This window comes from Pelodiscus sinensis, chromosome 20 (genome assembly GCF_052426305.1).
Source record: "Pelodiscus sinensis isolate ZL-2025 chromosome 20, ASM5242630v1, whole genome shotgun sequence".
Lineage (NCBI taxonomy): Eukaryota > Metazoa > Chordata > Testudines > Trionychidae > Pelodiscus > Pelodiscus sinensis.
The window spans coordinates 3500791-3517875 of record NC_143071.1 but is presented as its reverse complement, the minus strand read 5'-3'; the positions used below and the strand labels follow the sequence as shown (position 1 = coordinate 3517875).

The 17085-nt window shown below is 65.3% G+C and overlaps 1 protein-coding gene across 1 annotated transcript; it reads left to right on the top strand.

The window, feature by feature from the left end:
• The first annotated feature begins 1160 nt into the window (after positions 1-1160).
• On the top strand, positions 1161-8455 carry GPR142 (G protein-coupled receptor 142). The gene is made up of 2 exons (XM_075904046.2): positions 1161-1304; positions 5801-8455. The coding sequence occupies exons 1-2, from the start codon at positions 1169-1171 to the stop codon at positions 6673-6675; spliced, it is 1011 nt and encodes a 336-aa protein (XP_075760161.1). The 5' UTR covers positions 1161-1168; the 3' UTR covers positions 6676-8455.
• The last annotated feature ends 8630 nt before the right edge of the window (positions 8456-17085 follow it).

Here is a 17085-nt window from a genome sequence, read left to right as displayed (position 1 = left end):
CTGTCCATGCCCATACACCTGTGAGCTGTCTGTCCGTCCATCCCCACTTACCCTTGCAACCTGTCCATGCCCATACACCTGTGAGCTGTCTGTCCGTCCATCCCCACTTACCCCTGCAATCTGTCCATGCCCATACACCCTGTGAGCTGTCTGTCCGTCCATCCCCACTTACCCCCTGCAATCTGTCCATGCCCATACACCCTGTGAGCTGTCTGTCCGTCCATCCCCACTTACCCCTGCAATCTGTCCATGCCCATACACCCTGTGAGCTGTCTGTCCGTCCATCCCCACTTATCCCTGCAATCTGTCCATGCCCATACACCTGTGAGCTGTCTGTCCGTCCATCCCCACTTATCCCTGCAATCTGTCCATGCCCATACATCTGTGAGCTGTCTGTCCGTCCATCCCCACTTACCCCTGCAATCTGTCCGTCCAGCCCCCCCACCCAGCCTGCAATCTGTCTATACATCCCACATGCGCCCTGCTACCTATCTTGCCCCACATAGGCCCTGCCATCTTTATATCCATCCTCACACATGCCCTGCTCTCTCTCTCCCCACCCCCCTGCTGTTCTATCGACCTTCCCTCTCCCTGCCCGGTGTTGGTATCCAGCCCATGGCTGCTGGAGGAGGCCAGGGGGATCCTGTCCGGGGGGGGCGGTTCTCCAGTCTGGCTCCGCAGGAGCCTTTGGCTGAGCTGAGGGGTTCCCCGCGGTCACACGCCAGCACCTAGGGGCTTGCTCACTCGGGGGGCTGGGGGAAGGAACCCTGTGGTGTGACTCCCCGACAGCCTGAGGGACCATGTCCCCCCGGGACCAAAGCAGACTCCGCAGTGCCTGCCCCCCCACCCGTGCCCCCAGCTAGCCCAGCCCTGGGCTCCCCCCACCCCTGCCCCCAGCTAGCCCAGCCCTGGGCTCCCCCCACCCCTGCCCCCAGCTAGCCCAGCCCTGGGCTCCCCCCACCCCTGCCCCCAGCTAGCCCAGCCCTGGGCTCCCCTCCATCCTGCCCCCAGCTAGCCCAGCCCTGGGCTCCCCTCCATCCTGCCCCCAGCTAGCCCAGCCCTGGGCTCCCCTCCATCCTGCCCCGGTGCTGGCCTGGAGCAGAGTTTGAGCCCCCTCCCCCGCCCTGACGCCCTTGGCTTCCCCCCCAGCTGCTGATGGTGAAGGAGGATGCTCCCGCCGCCCAACAGCACCGCCTGGGCCCGGGCGAGCCCCGCCGCGCCGCGCCAGTGGGAGGAGCCGGCGCCCTGTGGGGGCGTCATCCCCATGGTGTACTACAGCGTCCTGCTGGGCCTGGGGCTGCCAGGTGAGGCCGGGCGGGGCTGGGGCGGGACACAGCCCCGGGGCAAAGGGACGGGGCTGGTGCGGCTGCCTGGCCCAGCGTTGCCAGGTGTCCGTTTTTCTACCGCACAGTCCGGTTTGGGGGCCTCTGTCCAGTAAAAAGACCCGGGGAATCCCGGACATGTGCAATGGGCAGTGTCCGGTGTCTCCCGGTTTCCCGGCTGGGCGCCAGACGGAGGCCTGGTGGGGGTGGGGGAGTGGCTGGGAGGGGGGCGCGATCGGCGCTGGGAGCCCTGGTTGTGGGGGGGGGGCAGCTCGGTCCATGCTCCTGTGCACTGGTCAAGCGCGTGGTGGAGCCGCAGCCGGACTGACTCGCGCGGGACGGGAGCGCCCTGGGATCTGCACAGCCTGGGTCAGTCCTGCCCCCCGCCGGCTGATTCCCTCCCCCGCCCCCTCCTAGCCCCCCTCCTCCCCGACATCTCCTCCTGAGCTCCCCCGGCCAGCTCCGGCCCCGCCGGCCCCCCCCCGATGTCCCACGGCCAGCCCTGTACCTCCTGAACCCCCCCCCCAACAACCAGCCCTGCACTCCCCCAGCCAACCCCGTTGTCCCCCCCAGTTAGCTCTGTTTCCCGGCCCCCCCCCCCCTCCCAGCCAGCACCGCTCCCCTCCCGACCGATGAAGCGTGTCTGGTATTTTTCTTATGACTACCAGGTAACCCTAGCCTGGCCCAGGGGGTTCCCAGGGAGGCCGGGCAGAGCCTTGCCCACGGCACCAGGGGGGCTGGGCTGGGTCTAACGCTTGGTGCAGCCTGGGGCAGAGCTGAGCTGCTGGCCAGCAATGGGCCCGGGTAGTCTAGGGCAGCCCAAGCCTGCAAACTGGAGGGTGGGAGGGGAGGAGGGTGCCGGGATGGAGGGCGGGCGGCTGTCTGGGCTCCCCCGGCACCAGTGCTGGCGGGTGGGCACAGAGAATCGCGCCCCTTTGGGGGCAGCCAGGGAGGCCGGGTGTGGGCATCAGCTCCTGCCAGAGGCACAAGGCACGCCCCCTACCCGAGGGCACAGGTCCGGGCACAGGCTGGTGATCCCCCCGGCGCCCCCGCAGGCTGGTTCTGCTGGGCGGGGTGAGAAGCAGTTCCCTGCCCGGCTGAGACGTTGCGCTGGGCGATCGAAACCTCGGGCTAACGGGGCCGCCGTTAGTTTCCAGCCCTTGTGTAAGCCCTGGGTTTCAGGGTGAATTCGCTCCAACCGTCCGGTTCGAAAACCCCGGAGAAAATGCTGGAGGGGCACACGGGGGTCCCCAGCGTCTCTATCAAGCCAGGCGCCCCGGCCGTTGGGGGACCCTTCCCCAGAACTGACCTTTCACCAATTGGAAAAAACGTTTCTTTGGAAAACTGCCCGGCTCCCGTGAGTGCGTCTAGGGCCTGGTGATGGGAGTTTTGTAGGGTAACGCCGAGCCTCCTGACCCAGGTTCATAGACCCCCACCCGCCGCAGGGAGTGGAGAGCCAGGAGAGGGGTAGGGCTGGTAGTGAGATGGCGGCGGATTTGGCTGGCTAAGGGGAACCGGGTATCACAAGGGCCGCATGTGGCCACCACACCCCCAGGACCCCTCTCCGCCGGGCAGTGTCTGTTGGCTCCCCCAGGGGAATTCGAAGGTCGCCAGGTGGAGGAGCTGATGGGACCTGGTGTCTCCCGGGCTGTGTTCCCTGTGAGCTATGCGCTCCTGCGAGCAAGTCCAGGGCTGCCTAGTTGATTAGCAGAGCACCCCCCGCTAGGTTTCTACTGGGGGTGTACATCCGCACATGCCTCGGTGTATATAAAATTTATTCCGCACATGGATGGACAAGATTAGAGGCACTATTGCTCCTGGGCTGCTTGCCTGCCTGTCACCGCCTCTCTGAGCAGAGACCAGCTAAACCATAGGTTCCCAAATTGGGGAGGTGTGCCCCCCTGGGGGGGTGTGAAGAAATTCCAGGGGGGGAGCGCGAGGCGACCCAGTCCCCTCCCAACAATCTCCCCTCCCCACCAAGAAAGAGCCCAGTCCGTCTGGTAAAAAAATTCAGAAAATACCATGTGAACTGTCCGGTATTTTCTGTTTTTCCTGGCTTGGGCGTCCACCAGAACACTGGTCCTGGGAATTAAAGGGGCCACAATTGTTTTCAAAAATCAAAAAGGGGGCGTGATGCCGAAACGTGTGGGAACCACTGAGCTAAGCGTAAGTGCTCCCTTTCCCTTTCGCTGGGGAGAGGTAGGGTTCCAAAGTCCCCTTGTCTGAGAGGCCGAGATGGGGTCTGAGGTGGCACATGTGGGGAGAGAAGGAGCCATTCGTTGGGGTGCGCTGGCCCTGGCCCTGCTGGTAAAATCCAGTCCCGGCTCCTAGCAGGAGAACAAAACACACACACTCCAAAAAAGGGGAACCGAAAAAAGCAGCAAAATGGGAAAATGCAGCGCCAGTCCCTGGTGTTAACCGCAGCCTCACTTCTGGGGAAACACAGGCCCAGCCTGGGGTCTCCTCAGCCGCGCTGAGGCCTGGCAAACTCGTCCCAGGGACAGGGTGTTTAGGGCCTGGCTTTTCGCTGCCTTTCCGGCCACAGGCTCACAGCGGTGCTGTGGCTGGCTAAGCCAGACGCTCCCTGGAGAGAAGGAAGAAGGAAAGGGAAGGCGTGAGATGGGGAGGGGAAAGGGCCCTGTGGGGAGAGGGGGAGCCCCAGGAGAACCCAAGGAGCATGGGTCAGAGCCTCTCCAGCCAGTCGGCCTGTCTCCCCTTTGCCCGGCTCCGTTGATTCTCCGTGGCGATGGCAGCACAGCTGAGCTAGCAAGGAGGCAGGCCTGCCAGGAGGGGGCACTGTGTGGGCAGCCCCAGCAAGCTGGCCCCATGCCGGCAGCTTTCGGGAACAGGTGGCATCCGCCTCTTGCTGCTGACCCAGGGGAGAGATTAACCAGCAACAGTGCCCATGGGATTTACAGCTGCCTCCTGCCGCCGCCACCCACAGCTGCAGGTCCCCCAGCCCCTGGCATTTTCTTTCCAGCCCCAGATATCCCTCACCCCCGCCAGCACAGTGCAGGGGCTGGCGGCCTCTCCAGACCCACCGCGAGAGCGGAGGGTCCTGGCTCCTCTCCGAGCAGGAACCTCACCGGTGGGCTCTCCCTGCCGCTTTGGAGCCGGGGTGGTGGGTGCTTAGAGGCTGCCTCGCTTTGCTCTAGGACAGGGCTGGGCAAGATGTGGCCATGGGGCCGGATGCTGCCCACGTACCACTTGGATCCGGCCCGCGGCCGGCAGCTGGCTGCTTCCTATTCCCAGCTGGCTGCTTCCTATTCCCAGCCTGCTGTCCGTGCCACCGAATGTCCGGGCGGTGGCTCAGGCAGCAGGATCCTATTGAAATGGCTCCAGGACACGGTGCTACCCCAACAGGGACCGGAGCCGTGAGCCTTTTAAATCTCCACAGCAACCCCCGGCGGCTGCCAGGTAACATGGTAGCGACGGGGCCTTTTGTTTTTTAGACGTGCCCAAGTGAGACGGGTGCCCAGCCTGCGGTGCCAGGAGCTGCAAGCCCTTTTAATTCAACGCCTCTAGTCCCCAGCCCCGCCCCTTCTGCCCCAAGCCACGCCCCTTCCAGGGCGGAACCAGCCCGTGACCGCCTCCCAAAATCCATTAACGACCATCTAGACCACGGCTACTCAACTTTAGAAGCTCCGGGGGCCACATGCTGAGGGCCACAACTTGTGTGGTTGTGTAAGCCACACACCTAGTGTGGCTCCTGAGCAATGCAAGTGGTACCTAGACCACAGCAACAGCCAAGATCAAGAGACCTCTAGGCTGCATCTACACTGGCGTGTGCTTTTGTGCAAAAGAAGTGTATACACAGCCCTACAGCATGAGCTGGGAGCCAGCTGGCTTTTAGCTCAGAGGGTAGAGGCTCCTAAACTCAGCTCTAGAGGTCCTAGGTTCAAATCCGCCAGGTGGTGGTTATAGTTGCATGTACATGCAAATATATGCAAATAGCTTCTTTCACACTGACTGGCATGAGGACAAAGATTAAGACCAGACGACACAACACGCAGGCCCCATGTAAGTCAGTTCTGCTGATATTATTAAAATGCAACATTGACCCAATTTCCACCCATATGCCAGCACTTTGAATGAGCAATAACAGTCCAGGAATTGGACTAAAACACGTCTCAGCCGACGAGCGTGCTATTGACGCGCCGTTGTGGAGCGTGTTCCCAGTGGAGGCCTCGTTCAAAGGATCCCGCCGCAGGCCGCGTGTTGAGCCCCGTGTAAACTCAAAACGCACCGTGGGCCGATTGCGTGTGTCCAGTAGCCATGATGGAGACCGTGCTTGGTCCTGCCGTGAGGGCAAGGGACTGGACTCGATGACCTCGCGAGGTCCCTTCCAGTCCTAGTGCTCTAGGACGCTATGATAAAGTTGGCCCCCTGGTAAAATTATTGCCCAGCCCTGGGCTAGGAGCCCTGATCACAGCCACTCACACCCCTGCCGCGTCTCGCTGTGCTTCTCCCCCTTCCAGCTAACACCCTGACGGCCGTGGCCCTGTCCCGCCTGGCTGCCCGGACGAAGAAGTCCTCCTACTGGTACCTGCTGGCCCTGACAGCCTCCGACATCCTCACCCAAGTCATCATCGTCTTCATGGGCTTCCTCCTGCAGACGGCCATCCTGGCCCACAAAGTGCCCCGGGCCTTCCTCCACACCGGCAACGTGCTGCAGTTTGCCACGCACCACGCCTCCATCTGGGTGATGGTGCTACTGACGGCCGACCGCTACGTGGCCCTGTGCCACCCGCTGCGCTACCGCCGGCTCTCCTACCCCGCGCGCACCCGCAAGCTCATCGCCGCCGTGTTCGGTGCGGCCCTAGCCACCGGCATCCCCTTCTACTGGTGGCTGGACCTCTGGCGCGACGCCCAGCCGCCCACCGCCGTGGACACGGTGCTGAAGTGGAGCCACTGCTTCGCCATGTACTTTGTCCCCTGCGGCATCTTCCTGGCCACCAACTCGGTCATCGTCTGCAAGCTCCGGCGGGGGAAGCGGGTGGACGGGCACCGCCGGCGCGTGGGCAAGTCCGTGGCCATGCTGATGGCCGTCACCGGCGCCTTCACGGTGCTGTGGGCACCCCGGACGTTCATCATCATCTTCCACCTCTCCACGGATGCCGCCAGCAAGGACTGGAAGGTGCACGTGGCCCTGAACCTGGCCAACATGCTCGCCATGCTCAGCACCACCGTCAACTTCTTCTTCTACTGCCTCGTCAGCAAGACCTTCCGCCGGACGGCAGGCCAGGTGATCCGCTCCTGCACCCCCTTCTGCGCTGAGCACGGGCGGCTGCCCGCCGAGGGAGGCTTCCTGCGTGCCGCTCGGCTGGGGCTGCTGGAGAGCGTGTCCCGATAGGCAACGCCGTCGCCCCGGAGCCAGGGACCCCGGAAAGCACAGCTTGGCCACTCGGCCCCTTGCATCCCGGCCCCTGCAGCAGCCAGGGCAGAGCGGAGGGCAGGAGGCAGCTAGCACTGGGATGCCAGCAGGTACAGTGGCCCCAGCACAACGGGAACCCTTGGACCTGGTGCCCGACTTGAGTCATCCGTGATCGCTGTGAATTCATGCTGTGAGTGCGGGAGGGAACCAGGCCGGCCCGATCCTGGGCCCACGACACCGAACTGGGCAAGCGCCAGGCCTGGTGCACCAGGCTGCTTCCCCCCATGCCGCTCTCCCACGAGGACCGTCTGAGACCCCTGCCAGGGTCAGGCTGCAGGGAGCCTTTTTAATGCCAGAGGGAGGAGACACGCAGCTCTTCGGGGATTCTGCAGGGGGTGCTCTGCAGTTCTAACCCGGACCCCAGGAAATATTGATTGTCAGGAGGGGAAGCCGAGAGGGCGAGGAACGAAAGGGCAGGTACCCAGGATCCCTGACAGTTTCCCGTTCTAACCACTAGGCCAGGCTGCTTTACTGCCCATCGCTCCCGAAGCAAAGGGCTCTGCCTGCGGGACACTGACGTTGGGACGCACCCTGCCCAGGTCACCGGACACAAGTCCAGTAGAGCTCCAGGTCATGATAAAATTCTCGCTTTGGGTCTCGTTCTTCCCAGAGTGACTCCCGGTGCCATGGGTCTGCAAGAGACTCGGCTCTCTGATGCATCCACCTCTGGCTGCCCCCGTGCCCCCCTCCAATAACACAGCACTGTCCTCAAGCCCCAGAGACCCTACAGTAACGCTCCGGGCACAGCCCTGCCGCTCACACCGCAACCTGCGAGAAAATCCTCGCTTCCGAGTCCCCCCTCCCCCGTCTCTCTCCTAGCCCATGGGATACCTGCCCCAGTGCGGGACCGTGGGCCATCGTCGGCAGATCTGGGGAGAGGGGAAGGCCCATGGTTGAGGGGTGGCAGCAATGCAGGTTCCGGTTGGGGGGGGCGATGTAGGTTCCCCCACAGATGCCTTGGCCAGGTTACCCCGCTCCCGTGACTCCAGCTGGGGGGTGGGGTTCAGCCACTCAGACCCTGCCCCCCCAGCCCTGGCTTCCCATTTGCAGGGAGGGACCCCAAGGTGCCCGCAGACCCATTGAGTGCTTGGATTTTAACCCAGGCTGCCCCCCGGGATCTGGGGGGGCTTCAGGACCCCCCGAATGCCCTGCAGGTTGGCCCGTCTGCCCAGTGCACCGGGATCCGCGCCCACCAAGCTAGGAGGGGAGAGCCCCCCCCAACGTCTGACCCACGGCCAGGGAAAGGGGCAGCTGCTGGCCTGGGCACCCCGGGCTGCAGGGACTGGTGCCGTTTGCCCTCCCTCAGGGCAGAGTCCAGAGCCAGCCCAGGCCTGCCCCAAAGGGTCGGACCCCCTCCAGGCTGCCAGGCACGCGCAAGAGGCCCCCAGCTCTGAGTGCTCGGGACGGGGTGTGGTGGGGGCGTTTCTAGAGCCCCCGGAGCTGGGGCCCAGCCCCCTGCCAAGCTGGAGCGACCCTGCAGTGAGGGGAACCCGGCCCCAGGTCCCCCCCAGGGGTTTGCTCCAGGAGCCCCGCGCCCCGGAGCAAAGGAAGGGTAGAAAAGGGGCAGAACCCCCCGCCCCTGCCATTGCTGAGCATGTTCTGCAGCTAGGGACCGACCAGCAGGGCTCACCCGCTGGGCGCTGCCTCCCCGGCACGCTGCCAGCCCCTGGGCCACGGCTCCCCCAGGGCCCCACCCCAGTGCCCCTCCCCCGGAGCCCCTCCCTCAGGGCCCCACCCTAGTGTCCCTCCCCAGAGCTCCTCCCCCAGAGCCCCTCTCCCAGAGCCCCTCCCCCGGAGCCTCCCCCGGAGCCCCTCCCCCAGGGCCCCACCCTAGTGTCCCTCCCCCAGAGCCCCTCTCCCCCCCCCCAGTGCCCCTCCCCCAGAGCCCCTCTCCCAGAGCCCCTCCCCAGAACCCCACCCCAGTGCCCCTCCCCCAGAGCCCCTCTCCCAGAGCCCCTCCCCAGAACCCCACCCCAGTGCCCCTCCCCCAGAGCCCCTCCCCAGAACCCCACCCCAGTGCCCCTCCCCCAGAGCCCCTCCCCAGAACCCCACCCCAGTGCCCCTCCTCCAGAGCCCCTCCCCAGAACCCCACCCCCAGAGCCCCTCCCCAGAACCCCACCCCAGTGCCCCTCCTCCAGAGCCCCTCCCCAGAACCCCACCCCAGTGCCCCTCCCCCAGAGCCCCTCCCCAGAACCCCACCCCAGTGCCCCTCCCCCAGCCAGAGCCCCTCCCCAGAACCCCACCCCAGTGCCCCTCCCCCAGAGCCCCTCCCCAGAACCCCACCCCAGAGCCCCTCTCCCAGAGCCCCTCTCCCAGAGCCCCTCCCCAGAACCCCACCCCAGTGCCCCTCCCCCAGAGCCCCTCTCCCAGAGCCCCTCCCCAGAACCCCACCCCAGTGCCCCTCCCCCAGAGCCCCTCCCCAGAACCCCACCCCAGTGCCCCTCCTCCAGAGCCCCTCCTCCAGAGCCCCTCCCCCAGGGCCCCACCCAGTGCCCCTCCCCCGGAGCTCCTCCCCCAGTGCCCCTCTCCCAGAGCCCCTCCCCCAGGGCCCCACGCCAGTGTCCCTCCCCCAGAGTTCCTCCCCCGGTGCCCCTCCCCCCCCTCCCCCAGGCCTCACCCCCAGAACCTCACCCCTGACCCCCCACTCCAGGGACTCTGGCAGCTTGTGCATGCATCTGGCACAGGGTGAGCAGTGGAGCGAGAGCGTCTGCTCGCTGCGCTCGGGGTGAAGGTGGCCCCATTCCACAGCTGCCGGCAGCCGGGCCCCCCCAGAGCGGAGCACTGCCCCACAGCGCCTGGCCCGGAGAGAGGCTGCCTGGCGAAGCCACGTCAACCACGACACCAGCCCTCGGCAGTGGCTGGTTCCGAGTCTCAGAGGTGACCCGGCAGCCCCCGCGGGGAGCTGTGTCCCGCTCTGGGCGCCTCCTTTCAGGCTGGAGGTGGAGAAATTGGAGAGGGGCCGGCGAAGAGCAAGAAGAAAGATGCAAGGTCTCGAGAACATGAGCTCTGGGGCAGGCTGACCGCACTGGGCGTGTCCCCTTTGGAACGGAGCAGACCCAGGGGGACAGGGGAGCCGCTTTCGAGCACCCAGCAGGGCGTTGCAAGGAGGGAGAAGAACCGGTCCCCTTGGCCGCTGAGGCAGGCCAAGAAGCAATGGGTTACAGCCGCTGGTTTTGTAGGGAAAGAGCCTTTTTTGTAAGGCTCCTGGTGGGAGGGGGTGACGGAGCCCGGAGGGGGCGTGTTACAGGGAAGGGGAAGGCAGAGGAAGGGGGGTGCATGGGGAGGGTGTATCTATATTTATCCGCACACCCAGCTGCAGCCCGGGTCCCCCCCTCGCTGCCCGGCGCTCTGCAAACAGGCGGCTGCCGTGGGGCGGACAAGGGGGCGTTCCATGAAGGCTTCGGGTGGCATGTGCCTCTCCAGGCCCGGCCTGGCACTGCGCCATCTCCGTCACTCCCCACCTCGCCGCGGCTGTGGGGTGCCTGGCGCTGCACGGAGACCCAGTGGATGGGGGGCCCCCGTCCCCAGGGAGCTGTGGCCGGAAAGCCGCTCTCTCGCCATCCTGCTTGGGTCCGCCAGGCTGCAAACCCAGTGCTGGACCTAGCTGGGCCCTGGCTTGAGAGCTTTCCCTCCGCCCCCCCGCCACGGCTGACCTGTGCCTCAGTTTCCCCTTCTGCGAAAGGGGTATAGGCGCCTCCCCTGCAGCAGGGGTTCAGCTGTTGTGAAGGGCACTGAGCTGCGTGGACGGGACGCTAGCCGGGGCCTGGCCTCCGCTGGGCCTGCATGAAGCCAGAGGAACACCCGGAACGGACCTTGTAGGAGCCCATCACAGGACCATCCTGGCAGGGGCTGTGCATGGGGGGGGGCTGGAGAGAGCTTTCACCTCTTCGGGGGGGTTGCTGGAGGGAGTCCGGGCTTGGGGCTGCCCTGGCAGGGCTCCCGGCTGGGAGCTGAGCCCAAGGGGGCGTTTGGGGCGGGAGAGTGGTGGCCGGGGGCCGGCCCGGTGAGCAGGTGGGAGGGAACGAGGAATGGCGGCGCTTTGCTGTGCATGGAGCAGCTCACGCGCCGCCCTCCCCGGGGGCTCGCGCGGCCAGGGCCGGCCCTCCCCACGTGCAAAACTCGCAGCCACCGAGGCACCAAGTTGCCCCCTATTTAGCAGTGCCCTCGGCAGCGGCCAGCCCCCCCCCCCAGACACTGCCCAGCAGGGACATCTCTAGTGGTATGCAGGGCCCGGGACACCCCGATTCCGGCCCTGCTCTGCTCCCGACCACACCCACCCTCCCCCCCTTCCTCTAAGCCCCTGCCCCACCTCTTCCCACCCCTGCCCCAACCCCGCCCTTCCCCCGAGCCACCCTGGCCAAGGCAGCAGGGGTGTCTCCCTCTCCCCCCCCCGCACTCACCTGCAGTGGGGGGAAACGGAGCAACCCGGCCCCAGCCCACTCCGCTCCACTGGTCCCAGCCGTGTTGCTCCGCTTCCCGCTGCCTCTGGTGAGTGGGGGGGGGACTCAAGCCCTGTTGCCCCCCCCAGCTTCTGCCCCTGCAGCCCTGAGCGCGGGGCACCGAAACGTCTCGGGCTGGCCCTGCAGAGAGCCAGGATTGCCTGCCCCACTTTCCCACCCTAAGATCCTTAGCCTAATCCCCCGGTAATTCCCAAAGCCAGGGCGTGCTTCCCACACTAAGTCTGCCTGCACCACGCGGCTTAGCGCCCGGGAGTCCTGCGAGCCGCCCCGCCCCCCGGGGCCAGCCTTGGGAGGAACCCGGCGCGTGCTCCCAGCAGAACCCTGGGTACCCGCAGCTCAGCATGTCCCCCCGGCCCGCCTGACCCATTCCTCTTACCTTTCACCGTCCCCCCCCAGCCCTGCTCCGGCCTCCACCCAACCTCACGGCCTCCAGCGTAACCGCTCTGCAGCCTCCATCCAGGGCGCTATGTGGCTCTGCCCAGGCTGCGGCACCCGTCAGACAAGGGGCGCTCGGCCGCACGCTGGCACCAGAGGGGCTGCAGCAGTGGGAGCAGCAGCTGACCCAGCGACCGTCCCTCTCCACCCCGTGGTCCTGCCCCAGGGCCGACACCCGGCCCGTGTCCCCAGGGCAGATGGAGTGTGGCCCCAGCCATGGGCAGAGAGCTGTCTCGGAGCCCATCCAGCCCGCTCTCTCGCCAGCTGGAGGGGGGCATTGTGCCACGTGTGGCGGGCACTCGGCTGCTGGGTACCCGGCCGAGATGTGTTTGCCCGCCCCAGCCAGCCCGTCGGCCCTGGCTCCCTGGCACCATGTCCAGCAGGCACTAGGGATGCAAAGGGTTAACCGGTTACCTGGTAAGCATGCCCCCGCCAGCGTGCTTACCGGGGTAACCGGCTAACCGGGGGGCTGCCCCCCGCCCTGCCCGCAGCACGCTCGGCGTAGGGTACGTTCAGTGCCCACGTGGGCACGCTCTGCCCGGGTAGCGCGGTGCCTTGGCATAGGCGGCTGCCCGGCTCCCCCCGGGCGGCTCACAGCACCAGTCCCTGGGCCGGGGGCCGTTGGCCCTGCTGCTGTTCCCCGGGGCAGACACGTTGAGGGAGCGACATGGCTTTGCACCGTCTGGGGATCAGCCCATGTAACTGGCGGCGGGGGGATGCCCTGGACCAAACCAGTGAGGTTTTGTCACTGGGGGGGGGGGGGCATTCGTGATGAGATGAGCTGGCTCATGCCGGCCCCCAGCAACATTTCCGGGTGCTGGGTTCAGTTCCATACCACCTGGAGCCGGGGCTGGCCGTAGGGGTCAGGCCGGGGCGAGGGGCACGTGCAGATCAAGGCGTGCGGAAGGGCAGGGATGGTGCATCTTTACAAGTCCAGCTGCTACCGCTGGGAGCCAGCAGGCGGCAACTGGCAACGGAGACATCAAGGGGTCCCAGTGGGGTGCCACAATGGGGGGGGCATTTCCCAGCAAGGAGGGGGCAGGAGCAGTGGGTAGCACCTGGGCCTGGTGCCCCCAAAACAAGGGCGCTGCTCCCAACTCTGCCACCGACCTGCAGGGTGCCCTTGGTCACATCCATTTGCCCTCTGTTTGCGCCCCCTTTTGCGTGTCGACACTGTAAGCTCGTTGGCGCAGGGGGTGGGTCTCCTTCCACGCCTGTGCAGTGGGGCTGTGCTCTCAGCGAGGTGCTCCTGGGCTCCCCGGTACCACTCTGCATCCTGCCCCATTCGCCCCGTGATGAAAAGTCCCCCCCACCCCACTTTGGTTCAGAACTTGCGTTTTGTTTTCCCGAGAAGAAAATCGGAATCTGGAAGCTCTGGGAGTTTCCACCGAGGGGCTGATTTCCGGAGGGACGCGGCCAAGACAGGAATGTGCCCCAGTCCAGAATGTAAGAAGGGGGGGTGAGAAACCCCCAGGCCCTGAGCGCTGGCTGTGCACAGTAAAGCAGTGTGTAACCTTCCCCAGAAGGTGAGTCTGTCTGCTTGCTTAAAACAAACAAAGGACTCGCTCAGCTAACAATGGAGCAGTGACACACGCTGATAAGAGCCAGGAAACCTGAATGTGCTGGCCGAGTTTCTGGGCTCGATACATAGCGGTCTGACAGGAGCGGAAAGTTGAGCCTGGACAGAAATCCAGCAGCCGATTCTTATTGAGCGGGTGAGTCTTTCCTAGCCACCCCCAAGGGAAATTCACTCCTCATTAGGGCCTGATCCTGCAGGGGCGAGCTCTCCTCAACCCCAGCCCGGAGCGCAAGGCGCTGTCCTTTGGCCTAGCAATCGCTCCAGTTTCTTTGCGTCCCTTTGGGTGTTCTCGTGGATGGGGATGTCCGCACATCAGGATGGGGGGGGGTGGGGAATCAGGTGACAGTTTCTGTAGGACCTATAAAAACCGTGTCTTGCATTTTAGGAACATTGTGATTTGTCAGAGATGTGATGAAGCCCCTGGGTGGCTATAGCCACAGGAGGAAGGCCAGAAAGAGCCGCGAGCCGGTCCCTGAGCAGCGGCACAATGCATGGCTGGCCCTGGCTGTTGGGTAGAAGCTGTTAGACCAGGGGTCTAACCTATGGCCCAGAGCTGGAGCTGGCCCCCAACTTGCGTGGATCCAGCCCCCGAGTCTTGGGGCTCTTCCCCCAGCATCAGGGAGCCGGCGCTGGCCCTCCAGCCCTACGGCCTCCTCCCACCTTCCTCCCCACCCACGCCTGCTTCCCAGCAGCCCCCTCCCACACACTCAACGCCTCCTTTTTGGCCCCACCCCAGAGCATAAGGGGGCACACCGAATCCACTAGCCCCCCCCCCCCAGGCTCTGATGTGCGAGGGGGGTGTGGGGAGTGGAGGGCCTTTCTGCTGCGCAGTCGGGTGTTCTTTGGTTGTGAGGCCCGGGGACAGGGCATGTGCCCCCCACTGGCTCTTTAAGGGGACAAGCCAGCCCTGGGAGAGGGCTGAGAGAGCCCAGCTGGGGCAGATACAGCCAGGCAGGGCCCAGCTGGGGCAGTATAAATAGAGGCTCCTGGGGGGAAGGAGAGATCAGGCTCATTCGGACTCCACCTGGGGAGCAGGAGGGAGCTGGCTGCCAAGGAAACTGGCGGCTGCCGGAGCCGAGCTGGGGATGTTCTGGTCAGGTCAGGCTGGGGGTACTAGGGCTGGAGGGACACAGGTGAAGGCAGCAGGTCCACACCCCCATGCCAGTGATGAGTGGCTGTGCCAGGCTGTAGTTTGCCCTGAGGCAGGAGCTAGATGAGGACACGCTGGCTATGTCTACCCTCCCCGCTTCTCGTGCCAGAAATATGCAAATGAGGCTACACGTGGACTATTGCGGAGCCTCATTTGCATACCTAATGAGCCACCCTTTTTGCAGAAGCGGCTCTTGCGCCAGAAGGCGCTGTCTGCCCTGCCTCTTGCGCGATGGCGCGACGCCGCTTATCTTCAGGAAGAACGGCGTTGCGCACGAGGGGGTTTCTGCGCAAGAAGGGGCCGTGGACACAGCTCCTTCTGGCGCAAGAGCCTCTTCTGCAAAAAGGGTGGCTCATTAGGTATGCAAATGAGGCTCGGCGATAGTCCACGCTTAGCCTCATTTGCATATTTCTGGCACAAGAAGCCGCGAGCGTACACATAGCCGCTGAGGGTCCCTGAGGCGAGGCGGGCCTGGGGGTGGGGGTTCCCTGGGAGCGGAGGACCCCAGGGGCACTGCCCTGAGATGGTACCAGCTGAAAGGGGGTGCTCCAGGGCTGAAGAGCTCATTCCCAAAGCAACCAGCAGGAGGCGCCGTGGGGGCAAGGGCTGGGCCCATGACAAGCCCCCGACTGATTTTTCCTGGGCTCAGCGGCCCCTGGCCCACAAAAGGTCCCACCCCTGGAGTAGACATCGGCTGCAGGCAGATCCCCGGGCGCACGGCCCCTCTCCGCAGCCATCTGCTCGCCGCGCCGGCACGAGGGGGAGGCGGGGGGCTGCCATGCGCTGCCCTGGCTGGGAGGAGGCAGCCGGTGCCCGCACGCTGAGTGCCAGGTGCCGGGCTGAGTCAGCCTCTGGCAAAAGAACCTGAGGCTCCAGGCCGCGGAAGGAAGCGGCCGCAGGAAGCGGCATGTGGCTGGGCCGGGGTGATGGGTCAGCATTTTGCCCGCAGGAGAGGGGAACTGGGCCATGCTGCTTGCAGTGTAAACACAGCCCAGCCCTTCTGTGGGGGCCGCGGGCTGGGCGGCTGCACCAAGCCACAGGGCGCGTGGGGGGGGGGGGCTCGCTTTGGGGGAGGAGACACAGCAACCTGCCACAGTGGGGCTGTCGCCCTAGGCCTGGACTGGACTGGGGGGGACATTATTGGGGGGTCAGATGGATTCCCGCTCTCCCCACAAACCCTCTCAGTCTTCGCTTCCCCCCCCCAACCCGCACGCACACAGCCCCCTAGGGACCGCCCCACCACCTGAGCCAGGGGTCCCGGGCCAGGACAAGTTCTGCTGTTCCCCAAATCCAGGTCTGCCCTGTGCTGGGAAGTGACCAGAGCAGGCCCTGGGAGCTCTGGCTAGTGGGGCGACCATGCTCCTGGATTCTCCACCCCCTTACCCATTCTCCCCTGCACTCTGATCTGGGGAAACTGAGGCCGAGAGGGGGCTTGCCTGTGGTCCTATAGGAGGCCTAATGTCACTGGGAATTAAGCCCAATTCTCCTGGGCCCCTGCCCCTTGCTCTCGCTGCGTGCCCAACGCTACCCTTCCCAGGGATGCGTGTGAATCCTGCTGGCTTTCCTGGGCACGTAGCTGGATTCGTGTCCGCTTTCTCGCCTGGGTTAGCCGGCCGGCGATCAGCGCCCAGGCCGCGGGGGCAGGGGGCGGCACGTCCAGCCCCGTTTAAACAAACCGAGCCAGAGTGCGCCGCAGGGGGAATCTCTCAGCGCCGGAGATTAAAGGATCACAAGCCCAACTGTCAAAGGATCTCGATTTAAATGGCTCACGGGGGGGCAGAAAGTCGCATCCTGAATTTCAGCTGATTCCTTCCCCTTCCTGCCTCCCTGAGCCTCGGCTGCAGCCGGCCCTACCTGCCCCCGGTTCCACAGGGACTCAGCCGCCAGGGCCTGGGCGTGCCCGGTTGTTTGGATTCGGCTGCCGGGAGGCCGTGCCTGCCTGCCCTGGGGTGGAGGTGCCTGCCTTCCCCCGCCACTCCCAGCTAACCACAGGGCAGAGCAGCGCTGGCTTCGAAAACCCCCTTCTCCCGAACAACGGGCCTTTCTTCCCACGCCAGGGGCTCTTCCTGGCTGGGCTGCTGGCTGCCAGAGCGGCCCAGGCAGCTTTGCTCATTACACCTGCGCCCTGCCAGAGGCTCCAGCAGCCACAGTCAGGTGACGCTCGCCAGCCAGGCAGTTCCCCGGAGCCCTCCCCATGTTTGTGACGTCGGGCAAAGGGCCCCTCCCCGCAGTCTCGGGGCATTTTCCCTCCCCGCCCCGTAAGCGGAGGCAGCGCCCTCGTGCACAACCAGCCTCCACCCACAAGCAACGTTCCCGCTCATCCTGGCCCCCATGTGTGGAATAAATTTTACGTGCCCCGTGGCAGGTGCGGATGTGCACCACCCGTAGCAGGAAAAACCCCGAGCTGCGGGCGCTCTGCTAATCAGAGTTCCCATTCACGCAGCGGCTTTGCCACGTTCCCCAGCTGGGCTTGTCCTCTGGGTTTGAACCTGCGGCTTCCCATCCGCTGGCCAGTACCTCTCAATTTGGGGCCTTTAAGGGGAAAGCAGGAGACTCCTATGGGACTCTCCTGAGAGCTCCAGGAGCTATGGGGGTGGGGGGAGGGTGAAGCACCTTTCAGGCAGCGGCTGCATTTCCCCCCCCCCCCAACCCCGCTCCCTGGGGCAATGTGGGCACTAGCCAGGTGGGGCCAATGCTTGGGGCTC